At 40.2% G+C, this 20484-nt stretch overlaps 1 protein-coding gene across 3 annotated transcripts in view; it reads right to left on the reverse strand.

The window, feature by feature from the left end:
• CCDC25 (coiled-coil domain containing 25) overlaps nucleotides 1-20484 on the reverse strand; it is a 35060-nt gene that overhangs the window by 14290 nt on the left and 286 nt on the right. For all 3 annotated transcript variants that reach the window (XM_053578583.1, XM_053578585.1, XM_053578584.1), the window contains exons 2-5: nucleotides 13184-13231; nucleotides 8683-8722; nucleotides 5944-5995; nucleotides 3911-3986 (exon numbers count right to left, since the gene is read on the reverse strand). In XM_053578583.1, the coding sequence (XP_053434558.1) occupies nucleotides 3911-3986; nucleotides 5944-5995; nucleotides 8683-8722; nucleotides 13184-13231 (216 nt within the window). The remainder of the gene's footprint in view (nucleotides 1-3910; nucleotides 3987-5943; nucleotides 5996-8682; nucleotides 8723-13183; nucleotides 13232-20484) is intronic.

A 20484-nucleotide genomic window follows, 5' to 3' on the forward strand; every position in this document is an offset into this window, starting at 1 on the left:
TCCCCACAGCTCTTTGAATCTCATATGAAACACCAGGAAATTGGACTGGTTTAATAGTAGCACTATTGTTTCTTTTAGCAGTGAAACCCTTTTCACAAAGAAAACATACAAGCCATCAAAGCAGAGATGCTCTAGATGAAAGGGGTGCTGGGTGCCTGGTCATCTCTCCTGTCCCCTCACATCACCTCCACCAGGCATGTGCCCTCAGGCCACAGCAGCCTCCCAGGTAGTTCTGAGATTCACAGTTTAAACACTGGTTTGATGTGCTCTCTGGTCTATTCCAGTGAGAAGGCAGAAGACTCCAATGTTTATTAAATCCCCATGCACACTAACTAGAGAAAGCTGGCGACCACCTCCTTATCCAAAGTTAATGTCTCCAAAAAATGGGGCAAAAATCACATCACGTGCCTCCTGCTGTAATGTGCAAAACTTCACGTACTCGTTCGTATGTAGTATTCCTGCCCAAAAATGCATAAGGGGATTCTGATCAAGGGGAAGCATCAGACAAACCCAAACTGCAGGACACCCCACAACTTGTCTACACTCTGAAAGTATCAATGTTTTGAAAGATAAAGCAGCATCTCTAGATTCAAGGGGACTAAAGAGAAGTGACAAGTAAATACAGTGCATGATCCTGGACCAGAAAAAGGAAATGCTATAAAGGGGCAGCAGTGGGACAACTGTAAAACTTAGATATGGGCTATGCATCAGGTAACAGTATTCTAGCCATGTTAAATTTCCTGAATTTGATGACAGCTACCACTTAAGACAACATCCTTGTTCCTAGGAAACACAGTTTGAAGGACCATGATAGTTACGATTTTCTTTCAGGTGGTTCAGCTAAAAAAGTTAGAGAGTATGCTACACACTGAGGGTAGGCAAATAAATCTGGAAAAACTAAAAACTGGTGAATCTACTATGAATTAGATATGGTAGCTATATTTTCCTGCCAACTTTTCTGTATATTTGAAAGGTTTTGCAAAATAAAGTTAAAAAAAAAAAAAAAAAGTCTACATGGCTTGGCACCCGTAGCACAGTGGTTATGGTGCCAGCCACATACACCAAAGTTGGCGGGTTCAAACCAGGCCCGGGCCAGCTAACCAACAATGACAACTGCAAGAAAAAATAGCCAGGCGTTGTGGCGGACGCCTGTAGTACCAGCTACTTGGGAGGCTAAAGCAAAAGAATCGCTTGAGCCCAAGAGTTTGAGGCTGCTGTGAGCTGTGATACTACAGCACTCTACCAAGGGTGACACAGTGAGTGTCTCAAAAGAAAAGTCTATATGCCAGACATCTGGGTCACACAAACAGGATGAGGCTATGGACCCTGCCTCCCAAGATGCTAAAAGAGATAAATACATGAATAACTTCAAGTAAAAGAAGAATCCATCAAATGCTGTTGGAAAGATATAGGTAAAGTGCTAGGGAAGTACAAAGCCACAGGGGCGCTCAAAGCTGGGGGAGGAAAAGCCTTCATGGAAGAGTTTAAAGCACTCAGCAGTTAAGACAGAACACCGCAGAGTCAGGCAGCCTGGTTCAAATCCAGTCTCTAGTACTTCAGAGCTCAGAAAGCTTAGGCAAGTTCCTTAATTCTCTGTAAGCTTATTTTCCTCCTCTATAAAATGAAAATAATAATATCAAACTCAAAAGGGTTGAAAAATAACTTGTGAAGTTTCAAGCACAGGACCAAGCATGTCATCAACATCCCAGCAGTGTTATCAGTTATCACTACAACTATTCCGTGGACTTGAACCTCAGCTTGGATCTGGGCCTGCAATGACCGAGGAGGGCCAACCTGAGGGCACAGAGCAGTATACACAAAAATACAAGGCTGGAAACACCAAATATTTGCTTTGGCAGGAGTAAAATATGCAAAGGGAAAGAAGTCCATAGTCAGATCAGAGAAGCTTAACAGCCAGCTTCGGAAATTTGGATCGAATATATGGGCCAAGGGGAGTTACAGAGTTTCTAAACTTTTAAGTTTAGTCCTGGGTTTCTAAACTTTTAAGATTCCCTGGGTGAATATAGAATAGGCTGATTCTATGACAACAAATAAGTTTAACCCCTGCTCCCCTGGTTCTGAGTGCTGACGGTAGCCAGCCAAGAGGGAAAATTTTCTAATTATACAGTGTCTTCTACAAATCTCACAACAAAGACTATGTGCTTCACTCCTTTGCATATCCTTTCCTATTCACTCGTGAGAGTAAGACCCTTTGGCCGAACTCCTTATTTTGCTAGGTGTCTCGTGGAACCTTCTAACTGTGGAAGGATGAAGGGGAAAGAAAAGAGTAGTTCAGTCTCGTGACTCTTCCCTCCTCTGTTTTCTCTAGAACTAGTGAACTATAAAGAGATTGAGAAGAAAGAGACTGGCTGGGTGTTGTTGCTCATGCATTCAAGACCATCCCTGAGCAAGAGTGAGATGCTGTCTCTGCTAAAAATAGAAAAACTAGTTGGGTGCATTCTGGTGCGTAGGCCTGTAGTCCCAGCTGCTTGCGAGGCTGAGGCAAGAGGATCACTTGAGTCTAAGAGTTTGAGGTTGCTGTCACCTGTAATGCCACAGCACTCTATCCGGGATGACAGAGCGACTCTCTGAAAAAAAAGAGTAAGAGGCTGGGCCAAGAATAAAAAGTCCTTTTACAAAGGCACACCACCCAGCTGGGGTGCATGGGAAGGGATGAGGACATGTGTAGGAAGTTGGAACATAGAAAAAAGGAGGATACTGATTATTTCAATTCTTATTTTTTATTTCATAAATAACTGAATTTCTCAACCAAAATCTTAAATCCTCCTCTACTTATAAAATGGAATTTTCTTCAATCCATTACAATTGGTTGATTTATAGTTGAAAAAACGAGTGGCTTTAAAGACAAGACTTCACCTTCTTTGGCTAAGCACCTGATTCCTTATTAAGATACAAGAAACACAGTCACCAGGGAAAGGAGTATGCTGCTCAGCTCCTGTGTTATAATCGCCTCCCCCGGTACCTGTTATCAGATATGGGCCTGCTCCATACTTAAACTTCTTCCCAAACTACATTTCTTTCCAGCCCTCTGACCCTTATTAAACTTCATATCAAACCACAATTACTCCTATTCTATCTAGGACTACACCTAAAAATCTAATCCATTGGCTCATTCTCAAGAGAGTACTATATCCTGGCTGCCCCTCTTAACTACCACCTTCACCCCAATAATCATCAATCTTGACCTTTAATGACTATTAGATTATATCTTGTATAGCAGAAATAAACAAGCACCAAGCATAGTCTGCCAGGCCCTACCTGAAACCCTGAGGCCAACTGTGCTCAACCCACACTGCACGTCAGACTCACTGGGAGAGCTCTTTAGAAACTGTGATACTCAGGGACCACCCCAGACCAACTGAGTAAGATTCTCTGGAGAGTAACAAGATCAGCTAACTTGATACCTGTAATTCTAAGGGAGGAAAAAAGTATGTAAAAGGGAGGAGACAAAGAAAATGCAGAAAAGTATGATTCAGAGACTCTAATTCTACAAACTAATGACACATGATAGAAACAAAGACATCAAACTTCATTAAAATGAAACCCTGAGACACTTCTCTCTTGCTTATCAACTACCTAATTTCCAAAGTCTCTTTACAAAGACTCTCAGGGTAGCCATATCTAGACAACCTTCTATTTAAGGTAAGTTAACAAGTAAAAGGAGCTGAGACTCACATAGGACCATACAAACTAGAGGGGTGTGGAAATTAGTTTTTAGTTTTTTGACAGGCAGTAAAATTGCCATCCATCTTAAAGAACAAAATAGGGTAAAAACAAATCACATGTTAGTCCTTCCATCCAAAGCAAAGTCAACAGCATGTTCTCTAAAAGGTAATCCATTTCAGACAAAGGTGGTGCTAATTCTAAAAACATCACCAGGAAAACTGACCTTGAATGCTATTAGCCTTCACGAGGTGGGCACAGTCCATCAGCACTTCCTTTGGAATGTCTTCTATGCTCTCTCCCTGAAACACAAAAATAAACCAAATGGTCCACAACCTCATCATCAGTTGATGCTGAAGCAAGTCCACCACCTCATTATTAACTGATGCTGGAGCAACCAAAACACACTTGTTGCCTTCCCTACTGGGCATGATTTTATTTATAATATAAGCAGAGGCTCTTCAACTGTACTACACAACACTGAAAAATGAAGTAAATTTACTGCAGCCATAGTAATGTTTATTAAAACTAACAAGCAATAAGAAAAATGCTGACATCTGGTAAGTAAAAAACATATGGAAAAAAACTGCCACATACTAAGTATAATTATGACTGAAGATCATCTATCCTCAACCTTAACTAGGAAAAAATTTCTTATTTGTGTTTGATCTTAACCATTCACTGTGAGGGAGAAATAACATTCTTTTTCTCAATAGAAATATGTATCAAAATCAATGAGTAAGGGAAGCAATTCTAAAAGAATAAAAATATTTCAGAGGCAAGAGTGCACAGAAATCAATTTAGCACAGCCTCTTATCAGACATGGGAAGTGTATTAACAGAACACCTCAGCATGGGAATAAAATAGTCCATCTAACTAAATATCTGAGCTAAATTCAGTTTAATCCATTACGTTTCTAAATTTTTTTTTATCTTAAATTGAAAACTCTTCAATACATAAACTTTTACAAAAAATAAGTCATCTGAGTGAATAAACAAATGGAGGAGAAAAGACAAATCCTCCTCCCTGAAGAATTCCCAATAACACACGTAGACACCTCCCACTTGAGCAAGTGGAGCTTAATTTCATGTCCCATCCCGTTGAGTATGGGCTGGACTTAGTGACTTGTTTATACAGGTAACACAGCAGGGAAAGGGAGAGAGAAGCAAGTAGATGGTGGAGAAACCTGGCTAACACGGACCTGGCCAGCAATCAAGGCTCACATCATCAGTGATGAGTCATATCAATTTATGCACCTCCTAAAACAGCGTGAGGAGAAGGGGCACGTCACCTCTCTGGTATTCTTCCCCCAAAACCCACAACTCCAGTCTAGTCATGAAGAAAGGATCAGATAAACCCCAATTAGTGACATTCTACAAAACACCTGATTAGTACTTCTCAAATGTCAAGGTCATGAAAAACAGAGAGAATGAGAACTGTCACAGACCAGAGGAGACTGGGCAGGCCAGACAACTAAACGTTAACATGGTACCCTAGACCGGATCCTGGAACAGAAAGAGGATGCCTAGGGGAAAACTAGTGAGATCAAATGAAGTCTGGAGTTTAGTTAATAATGCGCCCAGGTTAGTTTCTCAGTTCTGACAAATCTGTCATGTTAATGTAAGATGTTAACAAAGGGTAAAGGGTATCTATGAGGACCCTGTGCTATGTGTGCGACTTCTCAGTAATTCTAAAGTTCCAAAGTAAAAAGTTCACTAAAAAAAGAAATACATACAACAAGCATGTGTACCCTGTGATTGAACTATTAATATGTAAAACACAAAGACAGAAAAATAGTGCTACTGTATCACTAGTGGACATTAATCTTCTCTCCTTTATTACTATTACCCTGCTTTAAACTTCCCAAAGGAGCCCCTGATAACTGACAACTGGGAATATCTGTCCTCAGTGAGCAGGAGCCTGAGCAAAAGGAACCACACAGGCTGTCCACTGGAGCAGACAGTCCAACATCTGAAAGGGGAAAGAAAGCAGAGAGGACAGGCCACCTGAAGCAGCTGGACGAGACAGTGTTTCCAGCCAGGAAATAAGTACTACGCCCCCTTCTAAGTCTCAGAAATCACCCAGAATTTTTCATGTTGATTTTCTGGGTCACAGGAAGAGAGTTCTTCACTTGCTAACTTTTAGACTTCCATACCTATTCATTGTTTTAAGGAATTTAATGGCAGAAAAGGGATAAAGAATAAGATATGATGCTCATCAGGGAAAAAAGGTCATTAATCCATGTTTAAATTCAGTTACCTTATGTAATCGAAGGTACACATGAGCCGAAGAGAGTTTGTCCACATGAAACCTATAAAGGATGAAAACCACTTTTAGCAAGAGGTGCAAGACATCCATCTCTTCAGGCCACTGGCATTGAAAGCATTCCATTCCAAAAAGTATTTGCTCAGTGCCAACCACTCACTAAGCACCACAGGGAGTACAAAGCACAGCTGTCATCTCCAAAGGGCTCACTACCAACCTAAGAGGCAAGATAAACATCGAAAGTTATGCAGTTGTGTGTGATTAAGTGCCAAGATGAGTCAAGATAATATGGGTAAACATTAAATGTTTTAAAAGGGTGATTTTCTAAGTGATAAAAAGAGCTATCAGTGACCAAAGGCTTTGTGGAAGACCTGAGATTTGGCTGGTCCCTGACTGAAGCACAGTACTTAAAACAGGAAAAGGAATTTCAGGTGAGAAGAGAAAGGAATGAAGGAAGTCAGTGAGACTCCAATGTTGCAAGCCCAGGAGACTTGCAGAGCCACGGTTTGCAGGAAAAGAGGAGGGTGTTGTTTGGGACATTCTGAGTTTCAAGCAATGGCAAAACAATACAAACAGAAGGTCAAGTACAGAGTTGGAAGAGGTAGGTCAGGCCTAGGGACACTAAGCAGAACACAGCAGTAAATGGGCCAGGCCCACAGTTCATCTAGCCCTGTATTCTGACAGTGACGCTAATATGCATCTTGTGGGTGAACACTGCCTTTTACGACATGGTCCTAAAAACTTTCAGTATGCCCCTCATTCTACATAGTAAATCTTCCTTTCATTCGGGCTCCATCGACCAACAATTTAACTAAATCTTTTAAAATCTATGCAACATTATGAGACATTAAGACTTTTCATGTTTACAATTCACCAAATGAAGTGGACCTTCTCTCTTTCCAACACCCAAAGATACCCCCCAAATCCTAGCATCAAACAACGGACAAGGTAACACAGACTGTCACTTTGTGATTCTGTTAACTTTAGGCTCATTGCTTCCTTAGTCCTTCCCTTTCCAGACTGAAGAGTGTTCAGTCTAATTCTAAGGAGACTCCATTACACCCCATTATGTATTTTTCTAGACATTTTTTTTTTTATTTTGGCATTAATGAATTCCTTAAAAGTGAAAATGGTGACACACTGACTTCTGGTACAAGATGTGTTGGATGGTATGATTCTATCTAAGTGGTTAAACATCTTGCTGTTCACTTGGGACACAGAAAAATATTCTGGCAAATAGCCTAAGATGATTCTAAGTTTTATTCTTGATCATTATTAATAGCCAGAAATGGATATAACATCTTATGTTTCTCCACGTGGTTCATTTACAATTTACATTCCCACATGAGAGATTTACAATAATTAATCACCTTTTTATCTGGGCATTTTCCACCAAGAAAAAAAATCCGTTTTTCAGAATCTAAAAATTACATCTCATTAGCTTCTTCCAGAATCTGAGGGAAATAACCACACTAGTAACCAACTTCAGTGAGAACTAACTTCTCTCATTCCAATTTTTACTTGTTTTAAGCCCATTCTCTATTTACCACTCTTTCCTACATATCTACAGTAGCTATTTTTTTTTTTTTTGTAGAGACAGAGTCTCACTTTATGGCCCTCGGTAGAGTGCCGTGGCGTCACACAGCTCACAGCAGCCTCCAACTCCTGGGCTTAAGCGATTCTCCTGCCTCAGCCTCCCGAGCAGCTGGGACTACAGGCGCCCACCACAACGCCCAGCTATTTTTTTTTTTTTTGGTTGCAGTTCAGACGGGGCTGGGTTTGAACCCGTCACCCTCAGTATATGGGGCCGGCGCCTTACTGACTGAGCCACAGGCGCCACCCTACAGTAGCTATATTTTATTCTGATTCGTCTTAAAGTCCTCTGATATAGAATACTGTCAAAAGAAATATCCAAATAATTCAATATATATTTACTGAATTCATATATAAGCAAAGAACCAAACACACCCAGGAATACCACTGCTCACATGCACCAACTTTACACGCACACCTCTACAAAGGGCGGGGGAATGGAAACAGTTGGGTGAAATGTTAAAATCCAGCTCAGATGAACAAACAATTTTGAGCAAGTTTCCTTTAAAAGAAAACACTAACTTTCCAAAGCTCTCAAAATGCTTACTCAAGGTTTAAATGACGACTGCTAGCTCCCCCTATCCTTCTCATCTCCTGCTCCCTGCTGACCCCTCTACCCCACTGCCAAGAAGACAGAGATGCGGGATCCTATAGCTGGACTGTGTTAACTCCTTAAAGTGGGGTATGCAGAAATACTACCTATCAGGGGTGCTGTAGGCAGTAAATGCACACTATTTCCATTTCCCTTTATTAAAAAATGAATTTAGGTCCATTCACATGTAATCCTAGCGAAATCCTTTGCTTAAAGGAGTCTCAGGGGTTTACCAGGACAAACTCAAATGCTAACATTCACAGAGGTAACGTTCCAAAAGCTTCATTCAGAGCAAAAGGTCCTGGGTCTAGGTGGTAGGAAAAGTCTACATGATATTCTCAGGCTTGTCATCAAACCCCAGGACATCATTCCCAATCTACACGGAAATTATAAATTACTGGAATTGGCAGTCGGCTATTTACCACTGGACACCCATAAATAAAACTATAAAGCCCAAGTGCTAGTTTTAATCATAGCAGTTAGGGGCTGGCCAATTCTAAAAACATGAATAATGATACACACAAAGTAGAACCAAAATTGTTACTTACCAAATATCTTCAGGCCAGCCGTACTTTATCAAATCTTCATCTACAATGAGATACAAGAGAATAAAGATGAGAAAAGCTGTGACATGAATATACACCAGGGTTTGTAACAAATTAAGATGGGGAGAAATACCAGCCCCTCCCATAACTTTTTCTTTCCCTTAATGAAGAAGAAAGTAATTCAGAAAGGCCTTAATGCTTGAGAGTATAGAAAAATAAAAATATTTTTCACAACTGAATATAAACTTTGTAATTTTTGTAATACTTCTAATCTAAAGCTCAAAGATACTTCTATTTGATGATAAAACACTGACAAATTAGAGCTGCTGAGAAGTTATGATGTTTTAGAAGATCATTCACTGTAATAGTTAAATGTTAAAATGGTTTCACTGACACTTTTTAGTATTGTTTTCTTCAAAGCCTTAGTTTGTCTTTAAGTTTTGCTCAGACTTTTAGGACAATGGATTGTATTTTACTTCTTGAAGAAAATAATAACCCTTGGTTTGAAAATTATAGAAAATTAAAAACAGTAACATTAGAAGTATAAAAAGAAAATTAAAATCACCTAGAATTCTACCACATAGGGAAATAAAAACCAGATGAGATAGCTAAAAAGTAAAAAGTAGTTTATCTTAGGAGGTGGAGGGTGAAAGATGGGTACTGGAAAGGATGGGCTGGGGAACTGATGCTTTTTATTATTATTATTTATTATTTTTTTTTTTTTGAGGCAGAGCTTCACTATGTCATCCTCGGTACAGTGCCGTGAGGTCACAGCTCACAGCAACCTCAAACTCTTGGGCTTAAGCGATTCTCTTGCCTCAGCCTCCCAAGTAACTGGGACTATAGGCGCCCAACACAAGGCCCAGCTATTTTCTTGTTGCAGTTGTTTAGCTGGCCTGGGCCAGGCTCAAACCCAACAACCTCAGTGCATGTGGCTGGTGCCATAGCCATTGTGCTATGGGCTCTAAGCCTGATGCTTTTTATTATAAGCAATCTATTTCTATGTTTTTTAAAACTATGTATTAGACAAAAATTTCAAAAGTTCTTTGGAAACAGTAACTACCCAATTCTAACATATGGAAAACTTTTATTGGGACCATTGGGTTGTTTCTAATTAAAATAAATATTTTTATTTATTTTTAAATATTTTTAAAATAAATATGCCCAGATTCCAGATTTAAGGTGTATTTCTAAAAATTAAAGTATTAGTTCAAAACTAATAACTAGTTTTTAAAACTAATAACATATGACTACAGAGAGGTTATATCAAAATATACTTCTAATAGCCATATTATTTGTAGGCTAAACAAAATTATTCATATTTGATGATTTGAAATGTACCCCAAAAATAGTCTACATAACTTGAATGGGATGTTTATTGTCCAAAGGATGACCAATCTCAAATGAAGACGATCTTATCAGCTGTAGACCCATGAGTTTTCTGAAGGGCTTTCCACTAGCTTAAGGGACTGAGCAAATAGCCAACAGGTAATCAGAAAAAGGAAAAGAAAGTATAAAAACCTCTTTTCCTCAGTCAGGCAACATTTGGCTCACTGATGACACCTGCTGGCTAGTAAAAAGAACAGACCTGAAAGCTTTTAGTGAAAGCAAATCAAGTAAATTGTTCTATTTAAAATTCACTTATGGATCTATCATCCTGCGTCTGAAGTCACCAAGATTATCAGAAATAAGAGTGATGTAGTAAAGAATGCTACAAAATAAGGTGTTTTAAAATTCTTAGGAGACAGACTAGGAAAAGGTGACAACTCCAAATGACTCCAAGGCCTCCTGGGGAAAAAATGTTCTATACATAACATTTTTTTCTACATATATTTTAATGACGGCAAAACACCACTCCAGAGGCCTCCAGACATCTAAATTTACATCTGTTGATATAAATACTCACTCCAGAGGCCTCCAGACATCTAAATTTACATCTGTTGATATAAATACTGTATCTAGATTTGTATCTGTGGATATAAATTCCTACCATAGACATTTAAAGAATTCCACCATCTAGGTGGTCCTAATCCACTATTCTACAAGAGCCTTCCCAGCAATCCCCAGTCACATTTACCCTCTCTGACCCCTTTATTTCCACAGCATTTGCTATTAAAGTTACTTCATTTTGCCTGTACTTTCAAAATTTTTTGTAAAGACACAGTCTTGCCCTGCCATCTAGGCTGAAGAGCAATGGTGCAATCACAGCTCACTGCAGCCTCCAACTCCTGGGCTTAAGTGATCCTCCTGCCGCAGCGCCCGAGGTAGCTGAGATTACAGGCATGTGCAACCACACCAGACTAATTTTTAAAGTTTCTGTACAGACAGGTAGAGACATTGCTCAGGCTGGTCTGGAACTCCTGGCCTCAAACAATCCTTCCACCCTCAGCCTCCTAAAGCGCTGAGATATATACATGTCTAGCTATGTTTTTTTTAAACAGACTTTTAAAGAGCAGTCTTAGGTTCACAACAAAACTGAACTATACTTGTTTTTGTGTGAGTCCATCTGAATATAGAGAAAGTTAGGACTAAATCTTCATCTTTAGATACTTCACACAGGCTGGCAGATGGTCCCAGATAGACAAGCCCACAGCAAGCAGAAAACTAACAGAGAAGGACACAGACTGTCACCGACACAGCTGCCTTAGGTCAGTACCACTGCTGGACCACCTGTGTGAGCCACACTCAAGCCAGCCTTTCATTGTAAGAAATAAAGCCCCATCCCCCACGCAAAAGCTAAACAAGCATGCGCAAGAGCTCTGCATCAGCACTTCTCAGCACTCTGCACTGGGGCTCTCGCATTTGATGCGGTAGAAAAAGGGGTTAGGTCAGAAGATCTGGACTCATCCACTGTAGATAACTATGACTTGTTGCTTTGCCTAAATGGTCAGTGTAACGCAGGGAGAAAACATCACTCCTTGGCTGTATCAGGAGTTTTCTTTTTTTTTTTTTTGTAGAGACAGAGTTTCACTTTATTGCCCTCGGGTGGAGTGCCGTGGCCTCACACAGCTCACAGCAACCTCCAACTCCTGGGCTTAAGCGATTCTCCTGCCTCAGCCTCCCGAGCAGCTGGGTCTACAGGCACTCGCCACAATGCCCGGCTATTTTTTGGTTGCAGTTTGGCCGGGGCCAGGTCTGAACCCACCACCCTCGGTATATGGGGCCGGCGCCCCACCTACTGAGCCACAGGCGCCGCCCAGGAGTATTCTTTAAGAACAAAAATTACCTATGATGGGGTTCAGCGCCTATAACTCAAGCAGCTAGGGTGCCAGCCACATACACCAGAGCTGGGGGGTTCGAATCCAGCCTGGGACAACTACAACCAAAAAATAGCCGGGTGTTGTGGCGGGCGCCTGTAGTCCCAGCTACTTGGGAGGCTGAGGCAAGAGAATCGCTGAAGCTCAGGAGTTGGAGGTTGCTGTGAGCTGTGACGCCACAGCACTCTATCCAGGGCAACAGCTTGAGACTCTGTCTCAAAAAAAAAAAAAAATTACCTATGATGACTTATGGGTTAGTAGAGAAATATAAAACTCCAGTGTTAATGTGCTGCAAGCTATTTCACCATGAAGCCACACCCCAGGGTCATAAACTCATTATCAGGAAAAAGTGTTCCTTTAAACTTTACTTCAAATTCGTTAGTGCACCAAAAAATTAGTGTAGCAGACTGAGACTATCTTTTTAAAATGAAATGAAACAGAAACAGAAAATGCAGGGTAATTTCTATTTATTCTCTATAAGAATATGAGTAATTTATATAAATTATTGTTCTAGTTATTAGAACGTATACATCAAAATATAATGTATTGCACACTGAGGAGTGATCAAAGTTTGAAAAAAACTAACAATTCTTGACTCAAAAAGAACGTCTTCAGGCTCAACGAAAAAATTCCCAATAATTTTAAAAATGGTTTAAAGGAGTACAAAAATAATCATCTCTTTAAAATCCAAAACACAAAGGATTTTTTTTTTTTTTGAGACAGAGCTTCACTATGTCACCCTCAGTAGAGTGCTGTAGCATCACAGCTCACAGCAACCTCAAACTCTTGGGCTTAAGCGATTCTCTTGTCTCAGCCTCCCAAGTAGCTGGGATTACAGGCGCCCGTGATAATGCCGGGTTTGAACCCACCAGCTCCCCTGGTGCCTGTGCCAGCACCCTAATCACTGAGCTACAGGAGCTGATCCCCACAAAGGATTTTTATTTGATCTAATAAACGAGGACAGGTTAACCTCTGATTCATATTACTCTACACCAAATAATACTACAAAACTCACTGTAAAGAAGTTTCTAATCAGCAGATAAACAAATTAGTTCAAATATTACTTAACGTAACTAAATTCAAAGGAAATTAATCCTTACAATGGGTGTGACTTATTTCTCAAAAGCTAACTTATCAAAATAGTTGAAAACTCATATCCAACAAACTGGGAGTGGGGTAGGGTGGGAGAGCGGGAGACAACACTTACCTGTTGGAAATTTCAAAATCAAATGCTTTTGAAAACTTACTTTCATATTTATCCTTTCCCATGTAAACAGTGTAAGCAGATGAATTAACTATAACAAAAATAAAAAACAATTAGATAATTTTATCACTAACAAAACTGTTTCACACAAAAAACTAGTGACGACGTTTCAATTAAGGGTTGGCAAACCATAGCCCATGGGCTGAATCAAGCCCACCACCTGTTTTCAGACAGCCCTTAAGCCAGGAATAGTTTTTTACATTTTTAAAGGATTGAAAAAAAAAACAAAACAAAGAATAATAATACTTTTGGGGGCAAGACATGATTGTAAGAGGGACTTTACCTAACAAATGCAATCAGTGTAACCTGGTTTCTTGTACCCTCAATGAATCCCCAACAATAAAATTAAAAAAAAAAAAAAAAAAGAATAAGGTATAGAGAATGCACGAAGCTCACAAAGTCTAAAATATTGACTATCTGACACAAACAGAAAAAAATTTACCAACCCTTATAAATGGCTACTTTTCTACTTCCTCAAGGGTATAGTTCAATGGCACTATATACTATAGTTCAATTAAATATATGGTATAGTTCAGTGGCAATCTCTAGTTCAATCCTATACGTCTGCATTCTTCAGGCATTAAGAAGGAAAAAGCCTATTGTACCCCAACCATTTAAAAATAGCTTCCTATATACCCAAGTTTTATTTCGCCTCATTTTATTTAGCCATTGTTAGTTATATTACAAGTGTGCTGCAAAAACTAAGGGGCTCCCTATCCTGTCCAGAGGAACTGTGGCTTTCAAACTTTTTTTTTTTTTTTGGAGACAGAGCCTCACTCTGTCTCCCTGCGTAGAGTGCCATGGCATCATAGCTCACAGCAACCTCAACCTCTTGGGCTCAAGCTATCCTCTTGCTTCAGCCTCCCAAGTAGCTGGGAACTACAGGTGCCACTGTAACGCCCAGCTATTTTTAGAGATGGGGGTCTTGCTCTGGCTCAGGCCCTTCTTGAGTTTTTGAACTTAAGCAATCCACCCACCTTGGCCTCCCAGATCATTAAGATTACAGCGTGAGCCACTACATCTGGCTATCAAATTTATAAATCAGCGACTCTGAACCTGCTCATACATTAGTATCCTCTAATTCTGCCCCAGCTCCACCTCAGATCAACTAAATCCAAATCTCTGGTGGGATAAGGGTGAGCATTTGTGTTTTTAAAAGCCTTCCAAATGGTTCGGTTTTTTTTGAGACAGAGTCACCCTGGGTAGAATGCCGTGGCATCACAGCTCACAGCAACCTCAAACTCTTGGGATTAAGCAATTCTCTGGCCTCAGCCTCCCAAGTAGTTGGGACAATAGGTGCCCACCACAATGCCGGGCTATTTTGTTGCTGTACTTGTCACTGTTGTTTGGCAGGCCCGAGCTGCATTCGAACCCACCAGCTCTAGTGCATGTGGCAGCGTCCTAGCTGCTCAGCTACGGGCGCCAAGCCATTCCAAATGATTTTAATGTAAAGTCAGGGTTAGGAACAACTATCCTTAATCAAAGGGAAATCTTCTGGGTGTGGTTTATCTGAAGAACAAGATGATGTGCTTTACTGAGGTCATGTGTTTTAGTTGGTTGTCAGGGATCTGGAATTAAAAAGTTAAGTTTCCTGCTAAAATTATAACCGAGTACTGGGTTTCCAAGCCAGTCTACTAAAACTTGTTTGACCCCAATTAGACCTAAATTCCTGAATTAATAGTCACTGGTCCCTCAGGCTATAAAGCCTGAGATAGATAATAAGTACTTAAACATAGAAAAATACTGAAGCAGAAATACTGACAAGTGCAGGGTTGGGTCCGACACTGTTGGCTGTTGCTCCAGAGCACAGAACACACACAGGTAAGTGGACCTCTGAAGGCCAGCACTCTCCTAAATAAATCCTTGTTTGAGAGATTCTGTGTACTTTCAATAATGAGCTGCTTCTTAAATGATCAATCCTAGTTGCCTTTCTTGGGGGAGAGAAAACTTCCGATTCCTTCTGCTGATAGTTTATAACGGCACAGACCACAATGACTTGTACGTAGTTGAGAGAAGTAACTTGAAAGTAGGGGATGTTGGCATTGATTAGTTTACAGAAATGGTCATCTAGAACTGAGCATTGAACTAGCTTGATCAGGCCTCAGGATAGCATGTAACAAATGCCAAATGGGTGGGAATCAAACTAGAATGTTTTAGACTCTCTCTGCATGGCATACCAATATTTCAAGAGGACACCCTTTTAATCTTTTCAAGTTACCACTAGAAGTACATCCTACCAAAATATTCAACTAAGCAAAGATCTTTTTACAGCCTAAACACCCTATGTATCCACAACAAAGAAAGAATAGGTGAAGAAATTAAACAGCAGAATAGTATTTTTGTGCATCTATATACAGGTACAATTAATAAAAATATTAAATTAATATATAAGGGTGCATACATACACATATTTACATATATATTTTTATAGGCACACATTCTCATCTGTATGGGAGGATCTATCTGCTACTAGTTACTTTTTGAGTAGCCTGCTACAAAACACACAGGTGGTTTGAGCAATCAGAACAAAAGTCATTTTCAAAGTAACATAAAATAGTCTCTGTACAGCAAAGAGAACCACAGAGAAATGTTTTGATGGCTGACCTACTAGATGAAGTAATTAACAAAATGATCACAACACACCTAAGCTGAGGGGTTTTAGGTTTTATTTCTACAAAATACTTCAACTAACAACGTTAGGAAAGACAAACAGCGAGCAACTGCTCCAGATCAGAGGCAGCTAAAGAGTAATGACAACCAAATGCAACAATGACTTGTAAATCTCTTTGTTATAAGGGTTAACTGCAACTTATGAACAAATAGTTTAGGAAAAAAAGTATGTGAGAGGAAGATAAGAAAAAGAGGTCTCTTTTCCGTGGTGCCTTAGAGGCGATCAAATACTTCAGGATAAAGCTGAATATCTCCTTCCCAGCCACGGGTTGCCAGAAACTCATCAGATTAAATGATTAAGGCAAACTTCATACTTTCTGTGAAAAGTGTATGACCACAGAAGTTGCTGCTGATGCTCTGGGTGAAGAATGGAAGGGTTATGGGTCTGATTCAGTGGTGGGAATGACAAACAAGGTTTCCCCACAAAGCACGGTGTCTTGACCCATGGCAGGTCCACCTGCTGCTGAGTAAGGGGAGTTCCTGTTATAGACCAAGGAGAACTGAAGAAAGGAAGTGCAAATCCATCTGGGGTTGCATTGTGTATGCCAATCTGAGCATTGTCAACTTGGTTATTGTAAAGAAGGGGGAGGATATCCCTGGACTGACTGAAACTATGGTATCTTGGCGTCTGGGGCCCAAAAAAGCTGGCAGAAGCTGCACACTTTTCAATCTGTCTGAGATGATGTTCACCAATGTGTTATGAGAAAGTCCGTGAAGGTAAGAAACTGAGGATCAAAGCACCTGACATTCAGCATCTTGTGACTCCACGTGTTCTGCAACATAAACGCTGGCATATTGCTCTGAAGAAACGGCAATCTAAGAAAATAAGAGGCTGATGAATATGCTAAACTTTTGGCCAAGAGAATAAAGGATGTCAAAGAAAAGCACTAGGAACAGATTGCCAAGAGACGCAGGCTGTCGTCTCTGAGAGATTCCACTTCTAAGTCTGAATCCAGTCAAAAATAAGATTTTTTGAGTAACGAATAAATGAGATCACATCTCAAAAAAAAAGGGAGAAGCATAATGTGGTAAAATGTTAGAAATTGAGCAACCTGGGAGAAGTAAATATAGGAAATCTTTTCTTACTCTGGCAACTTTTTGGAAAAATGGAAATTATGTCAAAATTAAAAATAAAAAGGAAAATGACTGCTGAGCAAGAAATCTGAATTAAACTCCTTTCCCAATTTTTTTAAGGGAAAGTAAATTGAATTATTCTAGCATATTTGTTATTCTCACCCAAATAATATGATAGATTAGAACCGGTCATTTTGGAAATACCCTACTCAAGTTTAAAAACTAACCCATCAGAGGTGCTGTGATCATAACTTAGAGAACAGCCTAGTCTAGTTCCAGATAGATATTAAAGATACTAAAAATACAAGTGGACTTAATGAGCCAAGCGAAGGTATCCTTAAAACAGATGGTCTCCAATGTGACAATGGCAATATATAAGATTAATGTTCCATTATTCTCTTATGACACCACGGAAGAATGAAAATGGAACAAATTTTATTCAGAGATACTAATCTTAAAGCAAAAGGAAAGGTAGAAACACTTTCCATAAAGATATTCTTCCCATTTAAATAATATTTTTATGTACTAAACCATGAGTTGGTTGAAAACTTGGCTAACCATACAAATTCATTTCCTGAAGACTATGTGTTCAAGTTTTCTTTCTGTACTACCAATATGTAAAGTTTTACTACTATTTTATTGTGACAGTTAGGATTTTTCCATTAAATTTGCAATTTTAAAAGATATGCTACCCAAGTGCAGTTTTATTAGAGTTAGAGGCCAAATGTGTTTCCGACAGGAAGTTCAGGCATTATAATGAAAGTCAGAGGATCCACCAATCTGCTGAAGTACTCTGTTCTGTTAAGTGCACCTGTGTATGATTAGCTCTTAAAGAATTCAGAACAGCTGTAAGGGGAATAGAGCAGCTAGCATAAAATACATTTAGTACCTATACACCCTGCCTGTAATTTTTTTCCCCGTTGATGGGACTCTCATGAGTGAAGCTACACGAGATGCCTGAGTTATCAAGGATGAAGATGTTTACAGGTTTATAAAGGTATGCGATTTTTCTGGCTAGTTTTGAATTTTGCTTCTAGTGATTCTAACAACATAGGTAAACCAAGACAAAACTACAGAGACAGAGAAATAGTTTATGGCACGCTGTGGAAGCCTAAACTATAGAGAAAAATTACAAGATGTGGTAGTAGGATGAAGGATGTGTGAATTACAACTTCCCTGGGCCTCAATCTTCTCATCTTAGTACTTAATAGGGTACTTAAGTACTTTAAGTACCGAAGTACTTAGAGAGGAAGTACTACCCTATTTAAACCCACAAAAACAATGAGGAACAAGTTTAATTTAAATCTCACCTTTAACTGGCAAGTATAGAGAGTAGCAATAAAATAGTGCTATAAGCAACAACAATAAAAAAATCATTTCATTCAACAAGCATCTATTAAGAACTATTATTAGCCAGACACTATGTTAGGGAAACAAGTACAGTAGCCCCACTTACTTGTGGGGAGATGCATTACAAGACCCTTAGTAGCTGCATGAAACTGTAGATAGTACTGACCTTTATGTATAAAGTTATGTGTCATATAGTGGCGCTTTGGTCAACGATGAGCCATATGTACCATGGTAGTCCCAAAAGATAATGGAAAAATTCCTACTGAATTCCTACTGAAAAATTCCTACTTAGTGACCTCATAACCATTGTAACGTCACAGCACATTACCTAATGTATATTTAAATATACAAATACTTGCCACTGTGTTACCATCGTCTAAAGCAGTGGTTCTCAACCTGTGGGTCGTGACCCACAGGAACTGTATTAAAGGGTCGCAGCACTAGGAAGGTTGAGAACCCTGGTCTAGAGCATTCAGTACACTAACACGCTGTATGTGTTTGAAGCCCAGGAGCAATATACTATGCCATATAGCCGAGGTATGCAGGAGGCTATACCATCTAGGTTTGTGTAAGTACATTCTATGATATTGAAACAAGGACAAAACCAACTAATTGATGCATTTATTAGCATATATTCCTGTCTTTTTTTTTTTTTTAGAAGCAGAGTCTCACTTTGTCACCCTCAGTAGAGTGCTGTAGCATCCCAGCTCACAGCAACTTCCAACTCCTGGACTTAGGCGATTCTCTTGCCTCAGCTTCCTGAGTAGCTGGGACTACAGGCGCCCAACACATCACCCTGGTATTTTTTTGTTGCAGTTTGGCCGGGGCTGGGTTTGAACTCTCCACTCTTGGCATATGGAGCGGGCGCCCCACCCACTGAGTCACAGGCGCTGCCCTATATTCCTGTCCTTAAATGACAGGACTGTACTGTTTTTTCCTACACATACTTTTGATAAAGTTTAATTTATGAACTAGGTACAAAAAATTAACAATAAGGGCGGGGCACCTGTGGCTCAGCCGCAAGGGCGCTGGCCACATACACCAAGGCTGCTTGCCAAACAACAATAACAACAACAAAAAAAACAGCCAGCCATTGTGGCAGGCACCTGTAGTCCCAGCTACTCGGGAGGCTGAGGCAAGGGAATCTCTTAAGCCCAAAGAGTTCGAGGTTGCTGTGAGCTGTGACAGCAAAGCACTCTACCAAGGGCGACACAGTGAGACTGTCTCAAAAAAAAAAAAAAGAAATTAACAATAAGCATAATATACTGTAATAAAAGTTACATGAACGTGCTCTCTCCCAAAATATCTTATTGTACTGTGTACTCACCTTTCTTCCTGTGAGGATGTGACCGCAGAAGGTGAAAGGGAGGATGAGCTGGGACTACTGTAAAGAGATTCTGTCCGTGCCCTTAAGGGGCTTACGCTCTAGCTCACGCAGACACCATTTAATACCACATGGTAAGTGTAATGCTAACTGTATAACTGGAATATTAAGTGGGTCACCTAAATGATACTGGGTTGGAAGCTAAGTCAGAAAAAGCATCTTGGAAAACAGGCCAGAGGTGTCCTAACAGAAGTTAACTGGGAGCTGATTTTAGGCAAGGGGAATAACCTAAGCAGAGAAACGAAGTCGAGATACACCATTTCCTGGAAACTAAAAGCACCCTTTCCTCACTTGTCAAAGACAAATCAGAAGCATTATCATGTCACTTTTCAATATCTGAGATATCAAGTGCCCATTGGCTGTATCGGCACTCCAGAGTCTTCATCACTTTCTGTTGCATCCCAGGTCCTACAACTCCTTTCCAGAGAGTAAAGCGCACTTTAATTAAGAGTTATCTGGCCGCTGGGGCGGTGCCTGTGGCTCAAGGAGTAGGGCGCCGGTCCCATATGCTAGAGTGGCGGGTTCAAACCTAGCCCTGGCCAAAAACCACACACACACACAAAAAAGAGTTATCTGGCCGGTGTCTCCTTTCACAAAGGAGGCAGCTACCAGGGTCCAGCCAAAACAGGGGAGAGTTGGTATGTGGGAGTGTGACGGGGCCCACCAACTCTGTCCAAATCCCGGGAGCGATGGGAGGTCTTTCCAATTGGGAACGAGAACTCGCAGATGCAAACACAGCAAGGACATCGCCCCTCCGCAACCCCAAGGCCCTAACGAGGGAACGCCGAGGACCACAGGGCAACCGC

This window comes from Nycticebus coucang, chromosome 24 (assembly GCF_027406575.1).
Source record: "Nycticebus coucang isolate mNycCou1 chromosome 24, mNycCou1.pri, whole genome shotgun sequence".
Lineage (NCBI taxonomy): Eukaryota > Metazoa > Chordata > Mammalia > Primates > Lorisidae > Nycticebus > Nycticebus coucang.